General features: G+C 60.8%; 1 protein-coding gene across 1 annotated transcript; it reads right to left on the reverse strand.

Moving 5' to 3' along the window:
• Positions 1 to 137: 137 nt before the first annotated feature.
• On the reverse strand, positions 138 to 9593 carry RASD2 (RASD family member 2). Its single transcript, XM_026499709.4, has 3 exons — positions 9086 to 9593; positions 4014 to 4407; positions 138 to 683 (listed from the first exon to the last, which is right to left on the reverse strand). The coding sequence occupies exons 2-3, from the start codon at positions 4282 to 4284 to the stop codon at positions 154 to 156; spliced, it is 801 nt and encodes a 266-aa protein (XP_026355494.1). The 5' UTR covers positions 4285 to 4407; positions 9086 to 9593; the 3' UTR covers positions 138 to 153.
• Between the last annotated feature and the right edge of the window lie 1352 nt (positions 9594 to 10945).

Consider the following 10945-nt stretch of genomic DNA (forward strand, 5'->3'; position numbering starts at 1 on the left):
CGCCCAGTCTGGCGCCAGAGGCCTTCGAACATGGCTGCCGTCGGGGTCTCGTTGAGTGGGGGGGTGGGGGGGCGTGGGCAGCCGGCACCTGGGGCCACCTGGGGCCACCTCCGGCAAGGCACTGCCCTGGCCCCACCCCTGCGTCCCTCCCGCTCACTGGATGGTGCATTTGTCCCGCTCGCGAGCCTGGCCCTCCCGAAGGACCTTGGCCTTGATGTACTTGAGGTCACTGTTGACGCTGGGGCGGCGGGCAAAGGGCGAGACCATGCCGTAGGCGTCCATGTCCTTGACCCGGCGCATGCAGAAGGGCCTGGGGTGGAAGGCGTCGCCGTACTGCACAGAGATCTTGCGGTGCAGGGCGGGGCTCATCTCGTGCGGCAGCTTGGCCATGCTGAAAAGCACGTAGAACATCTCGTCCACGTTGGTGTTCTTCTTGGCCGACACCTCAAAGTAGGCGCAGTTCTCGTCCCCGGACACCAGCAGCTCGGCCTCGGTGGTGGGGACCTGGCGACACAGCTCGCCGTGGTCATTCTTGTTGCCGCAGATGACCATGGGCAGCTCCGCTGCCTCCTTGGTCTTGTTCTTCAGGCAGGACTTGACCTCCAGGATCTGCTTCTGGAGGCGCTTGACCTCGTCGAAGGACTCCCGGTTATCCAGGCTGAACACCAGGATGAAGACGTCACCTGCAGGGACAGGGACCCAGGTGGTGAGGCCGCCCCTCCCAGTCACCGACTCAACCCTCCCGGCCAGTCTAAGGGGGAGTCGTTGTTCTCCCCATTTTCCAGAGCAGGAGGCTGAGGCCCCGGAGGGTTAAAGCCCTGGTTCAAGGTCACACAGCGAATGTGTGGCTCAGCCTGGCTCAGACACAGTTAATTCCCCTGACATTTCCCTGCAGACCTGGAGACGGAGTGAGTGGCTTGTGAATTTGTGCAGACCGTGTTAGAATAATAATAATAAATACAATCTTCACGACAGCAGGAGTCTTGCCCGACTCGTTCAGTGCACATCCCCTGGGCCTGGAATCGCGCCTGACACATCGTAGGAACCCAGAGTGCTGGCACCTGGCAGGCCTAGGTTCACATGTGGCCCCTGCCAGGTATTGGCCACGCAGCCCAGGGCAGGTCAGGCAGCCTCTTTAAACCTTACTTTTCTCCATCCGTCCCACGTGCATGAAATACAGCTTGTTGGGAGGCTTTCACCGGACAATGAACGGACAGTGGCACAGGCTCCGAGGTCTTAGGGATCGAGATGACCAGGGGCACAAGCACCCGCAGGAGCCACAGTGGGTCATGCCCTCCACGCGCACTTTCCTCCCCAACTCCTCCCAAAACCTCTGCCGCAGGGATTTCAGTACCTTCCTGGTATAGCTGAGCAAACAGAGGCTCAGAAAGGGTGAGCAACCGGCCCAAGATCACACAGCGTGAACGTGACTAGGCCGGGACCGTGACTAGGCGGGGACCCGCTGCTGTCCTAACCTAGCCAGTGCTGGACACTCGCAGGTGCTCTCTGCTTCTTGAATAAATCGTGGACGAATGAGTGAGGGCTAGCCTGCAAGACACACGCGGTCCCTGCTTCAACTCTGCGACACTCGAGACAGGTCCTTGGATCTGAAACGGGCCATGCGGGGGGGGGGGGGGGGTGGGCAGGAAGAGAGACCGGGCAGTGCCCGCATCCCAATCTCTGGATGTTACTACAAGGATTATAAGGTCACACTCAAACTTTGGCTCCAATTCGTAAGAGCCTGTGGGGGATGTCAAAAATCCCTGTTTCCCAAACAAGGAAACTGAGGCTCCCAGAGGCACATGCCACATTCAGAACCATGCTCCGGCCAACAGCATACCCTTCACCGTGCACTCTGGGACAGAGGGAGACGGCGTCACCCACGACCTTGTCTCCCAGCGCCCAGCACACAGTGGGTGCCCATGAGGCTGGGTGAATGGGCGGGATGGGATGGGACGAATGGGGCTGGGGGCGCTGAGAGAGGCACTTGTAAGGCAGCCCCGGCCTGGCAACCGTGTCCACCTGGGCTGCCAACCCCGTCCCATTAGGCTAATCTTGGGCCCCTGAGGACTCGGCGGCCTTGACATATTCAAATGCAAGACGGCGATGCCAAGCTTCAGAGACAGCCTCGCTGGCAGCTGGAAAGAGAGCTGGCGGCAGAATTAATGGCTTTCAGAATTTCCTGTGCACCCGCACCAGGTTGGAAAATGAGGCACGGGCTGGTGAGTGAAAAAAGCAGCAGACAGATGTGCTCCGAATCGTAAGTGCACGTTGAAAAGAGACGGACAAAAACCGTCCCTGTGACAAAGATGATACAAATATAAAGGTCAGTGTGTTCGTGGGGGGTCCAGAAGTGTCCCCACCGGACTGATGGGGCGGCCACCTCCAGGGAGGGGACAGGAGCCTGGCGTCAGGTCAAGAGGGCTTCTTTAGCCTTCTCTGTGTTTACAGGAGGGTGTGTTTGCATATCATTGGTGTACTTAAAAAATGAATTTTGGAAATAGGCACGTGGTCCTCCTCCACATCTCTCTGGTGTTAGCCTTATTTATATTGGGGGCGCCCAGTCCCCTCCCCAAGGCAAGGAGAGCGGACATCCCCACACCCCCACCAGATGCTGGAAGTGTCCCCACAGCACGCTGGGGAGACTGAGACTCAGACCTCCGGTCACACATCGGAGCCACCAAGTGGCACCAGGTCAACCCAGGGCTCCTTCTGTCCACACACTGCCTTTTCAAAATATGGGGCGGGGGGTCCAAGTGGGGTGTGGGTCAGACGGTCAGCAAGGACAGACGGCCTGCAGGAAGAAGCCATCTGCCCGGGGTGCTCCAGGAGAGGGCTCGGCCAGGGTTCGGGGGCAGGAGTGCGCATGGTATGGGTTTCTTGGTGCAAGAGCAACTCCATTTGGGGGGTTATTTTAGTGATGGATAGAGGGGTACGTGCTCATTCCCTCCCTTCATCACTGCCCAGCAGTGGGAGAAGCGTGGCTTAGGAAAGGACTCTGCCTCGCCCCGATCAGGCACTCTGTAAATGCTGGGTTAATTTAAGACCAGTGTTTACTGAGCACTTACTCTCTGTTCACCAAGCACTTCTGCTGTATGAACTCATTTACTTCTCACAGTGACCTTTGGGGTGGGCGCTGACGGTGATGTGCTCACAGAGAAAAAACGGAGCCACACATAGATAAAGTCACTTGCCCAGAGGTACAAAACCAGGAAGCAGCTGCCCCAGGCAGACCGGTTTCTGGCCCGCCCTCGTAGACACATGAAACTGCCTGAGTGATGCAAAGGATGGCCCGGTCCCACATGTCCACCCGCCCCCTTAATCCCTAACCGTCTCCCTTCCCTCCCCAGCATTCCCGGCAGGGCCAAGAGACTACGGGACAGTTTAGTGGTGGAGAATAAGAATCAGATGGCTGGGACCACCTGTGTTACCACCTGGACTAACGTAACCTCTCTGGGCCTCAGTTTCCCCACTTGTAAAGTAGAAGTGAAAACCCATCTCCTAGGTTAATCGAGAGGATGAAATAAAGCCATGCCAAGCGCTAAGAATGGGCCCAGGCATTTAGCTACTGCCGCCACCATTGTTACTGTGATGATTACTGAGCTTTGACTCAGTACTGACTGAGTCAGTACTTTGACTGACTACTGCCCAGGTCCTGCCCTTACTGCTCTGAGGGGCAGCAAAGGCCTGGGGTGTCAAGAGATCTGACAGCAGCAGACTGACCGTGGGCCCTGGAGCTCTGCTGGGCCACCTCCAGCAGGAGGAAGGCGGGAGTCCCCCTCTGTTCCCCGGAGAGGACTACCCCCTGTGCCCGCCTGCGTCAGCTCCCGATCTTCTGGAAGGCAGCCCTGCAGGACTCGATCCACAGCCAGAGAGAGTGGAATTGGAGCCCCAGCTTGATTGTCTCCTCAGGCAAGCAGCCACCCTCTCTGCCCCTCCCGGCCACCTGGGAGGGGGCTTGTTGTGAGCTGCCCTGCGGACGGACGGCAGACATGCTCACCCCGGGCACCCACCTGTGAGGATAGAGAGCCTGCGCATGGCGGGGAAGGGGTGGTTGCCGGACGTGTCCAGGATGTCCAGCTGGTACATGTCGCCTCGGATGTTGTAGACCTTCCGGTGGAAGTCCTCGATGGTGGGCGTGTACTGGTCCTCGAAGCGGCCGTTGAGGAAGCGGGAGACGATGGAGCTCTTGCCCACCCGCGAGGCGCCCAGCACCACCATCCGATAGGAGTTCTTGGCGGGCACGCTGAGTGTGCAGTTCCCGCTGGACAGGGTCTTCATCATGGCTCGGGACGGCGGCACGGAGCGGGGAGCAGAGGTCAGGAGGCCCTGTACCCGGCCCTGCAGCCTCTTGCTGGCCGCCTTGGCCTCCTCTGCGTGGCTTCTGTCTAGGTGTCCGTTTTCTGTCTGTAAGATGGGTACGTTAGACTGGGGTGTCTCTCCGGGGCCTTGCAGCTCTGCCCGCTCCTTCTTTCATGCCCTCTCCGGCCTCCTTCCTGCTCACCCACCCCCCACACAGGCGTTCATCTGCCCTCGAGTCCATTCACCCCTTGTTTATTCCTGCCCAGGATTGCTGGGGCCTGAATTTTCGCTTTCCCCCGGCTCCCTGTTGCTCTCGGCAAGCAAGTGGCTTGCGTTCCCTTCTCTCATCTAGAAAAGGGACCCCACTCCCAGGGCTGCTGCCCATGCTGAGGTCACGAAACGTTAACCTCTGCTAGAACCTGATCTCTCCCTGGCCCTTCGGTCCTTCCCACTCTGGCCTCCCCGGGCATGACCTGGGGAAGGCATTAGAGAGCGTTTCCTAGGCCCGGGGGTGCTGTGGCTTTTCAGCCCTTCCCAGAAACAGGGAAAAGGACACATCCAGACCACGTCCTCCCAAGCCAGGGCCCAGCCATTTCAGCCCCAGGCCCTGGGAATTTGCTCACCTCCAGGAGATCCAGAGACCTGAACTAGGGGATGTAGGTCAGAGAAATGACCCAAGAACAGCTCGAATCCCTCAGAGCTCCAAGGGTTTATGGTTCTGGGGTATACCCAGAACTTTCTACAGGGGCTTCTCGGCCTTGTGGAAGAGACTGAAATGGGTCTCAGCTCCAAAGCCCAAATGGAGATAAATAAACCCCCAGGGCCCCAACAGGCCCACCCCAAAGGCCAGTCACAGCCCCACCACCGTCCTTGCCTCTGTCAGCACCCACCAGAATCCGCTTAGAATCCCTGAGCCCATCACTCTGTTGGAGCTCTGCTGAGATCTGCCTCCACTTCGTAGCTCGTGCTAGTCCCGCTGCCAGAACACCCTCTTCTCTTTATGTTTCAGGGCCGGGCTCAAATACCACCTCCTCTCTGAAGGCTTCTCTGGCTCCCCACTCCACCCCCCCCCCCAGCAGGAATCCCTCCCCTCTCTGGAGAAGAGGAGCTAGAAATGGGTACAGGCCTGCTGGAATATTGGTCCCCTCTGCCCTCAGCCTGCGGCCACGCGCGGATGTGCAGGCTGGGCACTGCACAAGGCTCCCAGCTGGGTGAGAAAGTGGGGGCTGTCTTTGTGGAGTTCATCTGCCCAGAGAAGGCACCTCTTTTCAGTGTGCACTGGGAGCTGTACAGTCCAGCTCCCAGTGGTCCGCACCCCTGGCTGCTCCAGCTCAGGAGCCTGGAATGCCTCATCCGCTTACCCCAAGGCTCTCTCCAACACCGTTATGTTCTCTGCCTGCCATTAGGCTAAGAGACTGGAGGCGGAGAGACCTCCTGGGTGTGAGTCTCCTGGCATACGTCCTGTTTGGGGCATTCGGGCACCTGCCTCTGCTCGCCCTGCCCAACCGAGAGCCACTGTGCAGTAAACCAGCTCTCGAAAATACGTTTTTAAAAAGCTTCTATTGGCAGCGTTTATCAACCTCCGTGGCACACACATTCCCACCATGGCCAATTCCCAGCCACCAAGAGGATCTCGAGGAATGAACTGCAAAGAGGTGCACACAGTAACCCCGCTCCGCAGACCGCTGACCCTAAGCCTGGAACCCTGACAGTCACCACTCACCCAGCCCCCGCTGCGTGCCCAGCACTGTGCTAAGTACAGAACAAAGACAGGAGCTGACTTTGACCTTGCAGTCAACGTGTGCCAGAGTGTTCTAAGCGCTCTGATTCATGTGTACTCACTCGCTCCACCCCTCAGGAACCCCAGAAGGTAGGTGGTGGTCCCCGAGTTTACAGGAGAGGATCCGGAGGCACAGAGAAGTTTAGTTCACGGCTCACAGTCACACAGCCAGTAACCGGCAAAAGAGAGATCTGTCCCCAGGCTGTGTGTCCCACACAATGGAGCCTCCTCACCGCCTCCCTACAAGGAAGATATTATCTGCCCATTCCCCAAAGAAGGACCTTGAGACTTCAAAGTCTCCATGACTGGCCCGTGTAGTTAATAAGGAAACCAGGACAGTGAGACGAAGACTCCTACCTTCCCCCCTAGTTCATGCCCACCACCATCTCTCAGTTCATCCCACAGGATTTCAGTGCCATGGCCACAGCAAGGGCTCAATAAATGATCCAGGAATGAGTGAAGCCAAAGGGTCTGCCCTTGGAGCTCACCTGCAGCTTCCTTCTGAGGCCTTGACCCTCCTCCCCCGCCCGGCCTGGCTGGCCCCGGTGCTATGCTGAGGGTCTCTGTGGCCTGGACACCCCCGTGGGTGCGGGGTGGGGAGCAGGGGGCTGAATGCTTCTCTGCAAGCCAGTCTGGGCCTTCAGCGGAGACCAGAGGGAAAGAGGCCCCACGCCACGACAGCCCCCTCCACAGTCCCCCCGCAGGGAGCTTGATTCTGCTGTGATCACCTCTGTCTAGACAGAGAAGGAAGGAGGCCAGCAGCCCCCAGGGACAATGTTAGTCCCCATCACCACCTGCCCAGCTTCTAGCCTAGAGCTCCTGGTACAGACACGCTATTATCAGTGGCTAAGGGGCCACTGAGGAAGTTGGAGAGGACAGGCCGAGAGTCAGAGAGGAGACAGGGCCTCAGAAAGAGGCAAAGGGGGGGGGTGGCTTTCCTCTCTGAGAGACGACTGTGAGTCTTCACATGGCCCCAGCCACGTGGGGCTGTGTGTGGCACCCAGACACCTGGACGCCAGCTGATGGCGCTTCCGTGAGCCCCACCCCCTGCCCCCATATCTTCCTTCCCTCTCCTCCCCCTGAGGCGGCACTGTGGGCCGCCGTGGGCTTGGCTCCTCTCCTCTGCAGCCCGCTGTCCTCCCTCCATCTGCAGCTGGACTGACCCCACACAGCGAGGAGCAGAGGGGCAGCAGAGTGCCAGGGGCCCTTCGAGAATGTAGAGCCCAACCCAGAGGCTCAGAGGGGGGTTAATGGGGACCCCTCGCAGCCTAAGAACCCAAAGGTGAGTTCTGTGACTCTCAGCTGACCCCACCCCCGGCCATTCCCAGGGCCGCCGGGGAGGCAGAAAGTCCCAGAGCAGAGATGGAGCGGGGCCATCCCGGGGGAAGAATGGCCTTAGCCAGACGGGCTTCCAGACGGGTACTCTGCGTACCTTGTTCCAGGGACCTCCCAACAGTCCCATGAAGAGCAGACCACCATCAATCCAGGGGACTGACGGGAACACTGGGGATTCGCGTGGCTGAGTCACTTGCCCCAGCTCACGCAGATCACCGGCCAGGCCAGAATGAGAATTAGGCTGCTAGGCTCGAAAGCCTGGGCTCTTACCTTCATAAAAACCTACCCGCTGGCCAAAACCAGTCTTTTTCAAAACAGTGCCTGACTCAGTGAAGCCTCAGCTGGCATCAGGCAATGACCCCTGAGGCCTAAGATATTCTCGTTCCCTCTCTCTCCCTATAGGCAGCTGGGGGCAGGCATCCTGCCCAGGACTCACCCCCACCCCCCAATCCATGGGTTCACCCCCTTCTTCGCCCTCAAGCCCCTTGCCCAGGGCCTGCCTGGAAGATGGAGGGGACCAGAGGGACAAGAACATCAGGACAAGAGTCTGGCCATGTCCTTCTCCCTGTAAGACCCCAGAGCTGGTTGCACTGCACCCGCCCCCCCCCCCCCAATCCCTCCCACACACCTCAAGCCTCCTCCATCAGCACACATTCCAGCCTCTCTGGACAGAAGCATTATTCACTGGCTTCCATCCCCACACTGAGGGGTGTTGGGGGGCTTTGCAAAGCTAGCCTCACCACCCTTGGCAGCTTGGGATGGTAGAAAGCAGGCAGCCATCGGCTTCCGGCAGACCAGCCCGGCCTCTCAGCAGCACCCTTGGGCAAATGGTTTGGCCTGGATGGGGCTGGTCATCTATCAGATGGCTATTATAGAAGCAAACCCGTAGGGCGGCCTGGATTGTTCAGCGAGAAGTCAGGAGGCTAACACAGCCCCTGGCACACAGCAGCTGGCTTCCTCTGAGGCAGCTCCTCCTGGCATTCAAGGGGCCGCCTGGAACGGCCAGGTGGGGTGGGACTGGAGTGCAGGCAGAGGTCTTGGGGGACCCCACCTCATTGCTGTGATGCCAGGGTAAGCCTGAATCATGGGCTCCTGAGCTGGCTGCCCCATCCCAGCCTGGCCTCCTTCTGAACATCCTTCGTCATCCTCCCAGGGCAGGGGGCAAAGAGAGGAGAGGTCAGAGAGAGCCCCACAGAGGTACTTGGAATACAGGAAACATTTCCGGGGCAAAGAATCACCCAGGAAACTCGCTCCCTGCACCAACTCCCTCAAAAGCTCAAGGAACACTGGACAGGAAGGTGCTCCTTAATCTTCCCTCTGCCCTGAGCCCGTGTCCTCATATGTAAATGGCTATTGCCCTAGGTCCCTTACATGGAAAGCTCCTAGCAACACATGTAGCACATAGCAGAAGCTCAGTAGGTCTTTCCCACCCGGGATGAGTAAAGGGCCTAGCACTCAGCCCGACACATAGTAGGTGTTCAACTAGTATCATTTGCTTTAGACACGTCAAGTTGCCTACGACCCTGGCACACAGATGCTCAATCAGCTTCACTTTCCCTAGTCTTGTAAAGCTTCCTCTAGCCTTCCTCCCACAAGCCGCAAACCCTTCTTCCTGGCTTCCCCTACTTCCGCCACCTCCCCAGTTCTGTTGGGGTGTCTCTCTCCTACCTGCGAATGGCGGGCTGGGCCTCTGGCACAGCTTGGAGGGCTGCCTGGAAGCGCCTGGAGGTGCGGGGAACCGCCGGCCTCTCCGGCCGCCGCCGCGGCTGCCGCCGAGGCTTCCAGAGTCTGCGACGGCTCCTGGGTCACTGCGCCGGGCTGCTCCTCTGCGCGGCTCCGGGCGCCGGGCTGGGCGCGGCCGGGCGAGGGGACACGGGGAGCCGGTGCCCCATGGGTGGGTTCGGAGGGCTCGGAGGGGTCTGGGCGCCGGGCGGGCTCGGGCTCGCCGCCGCTGGCCCTGCCCTGCCCCGACCCGGGGGACTCCTGCTGAGCCAGGAGCCCGGAGGCGCGGGGACGTCCGATCCCGGGGTCCCCGCCTAGGTCTCCGGGGCTGGGGGAGGGCGGCAGGGGCGACTCCGGGGCTTTACGAGGGTCGTTAGAGCCTCCTGGAGGGTCCTTTGGAGGTGTCTGTGGGTGCGTGCGTGTGTGCGCGTCCCGAGTGGGCGAACCTGTGCTGGCCGCCTATGCCACCTTCTCCACCCGCGCCAAAGGGGGTCGCTCGGAGTGGGGATGCTGCCCCGCTCGCCGCGGCTTCCTCCTCTGCCTGCAGCTCTGCAGCCTTCCCCGCGCCAGAGGGACGGCTCCTTTCTCCCTGCGAGGCGACGCCAACAGCTGGAGGAGGAGCAGAGCGCTCAGCTCCGCGCGCGTGTGGGAGGGGGCCTTGAACGCCGCCCCAAGGTTCGCACGTAGCTCCGAGTTAGCCTTAAACCCGCTCCTCCTCCCACTTCACCTCCTCTGGCCCTCGGAGGAGGCGAACTTTCTGCGGGCCCAAGCTCCTCCCTCCCTCCCTCTCCAGGAGGCGAACGCCCCTCTCTCCCGCAGGCGAGGTCAATGGTCCCTCCGGAAAAGCGGTCGCAGCCCAGGCTCCCGGAGGCGAGCCCAGCGGCAGAAGCCCAGCTCAGGGCTGGGCGCTCTCCGCCGCGCCTGCGAGCGTCCCTCCGTGGACCCGTCGCGCAGCGCCCGGCCGCCCCCTCCGCGGCCCGCGAGCAGCCGGTCCCGCCGCCCTGCGCCCGCCTCGGCCTGCCGGAGCGCGCTCGCCCGCCTTCCCCGGCGCCCCGCCCCCGGCACTGCGCTCGGCCAATGGGAGGCGGGTCCCGCGGCCCGGCCCCGCCCTGCCCGCCCCGCCCGCGGCCGCCCGGGCGCTGAGGTCTGGCGCTCCGCGTGCCCGGGCGCGTGGGGCCGGGGCTGCAGGTGGGGCGGCTGGGGGCGCGCACCGTGACCGGAAGGCGGCACCTGCCTCGGAGGCTGACGTCTGCACGCGCATTCGCACGCACACCGCGCCGGCCGCAGGGGACCTGCGAGGGTCCCGCAGCCAGTCGCCCGAGGTCCCCAGCCCGCGCGCCAGGACTCCCACGCCCTCCTCCATCGCGGAAATACCCAGGTGCCCTGAGGGTGTCCGGCCTGCCCGCCCCGAGATCTCGGGCCCGCGGGAGCCTGCGGGAGCCTGCGGGATGGCGCGTGGATTCCGCACGTGCCGCCCGGAGGGGCCGCGGAGTCAGCTAAGCCTAGCGCGCGTCTGAGTGGAGGTCTGCGTGCGCAGGTCTCGGAGAGCACTGTAGAGAGAGCCTTGCTGGAGATGAGTGGGGCGCCTTGGGCATTCACCTCCGTTCTCCCCGCCTTGAACTAGGGCAGACATCCGTCGTTCCTATTATGCCATAACTGGACACCACTTATTACTTAGAGTTTTCTTAAGTCCAAGACCCACTCTCCCCCCAACACATTTTTTTTAGAGGATCGTTATATCACTGCCTTAAATGGGAAGCCAGTATCACTTGCCATAAATAGAAGGTAAGAGTAAAAATAAACACA

This window comes from Ursus arctos, unplaced genomic scaffold (assembly GCF_023065955.2).
Source record: "Ursus arctos isolate Adak ecotype North America unplaced genomic scaffold, UrsArc2.0 scaffold_21, whole genome shotgun sequence".
NCBI lineage: Eukaryota > Metazoa > Chordata > Mammalia > Carnivora > Ursidae > Ursus > Ursus arctos.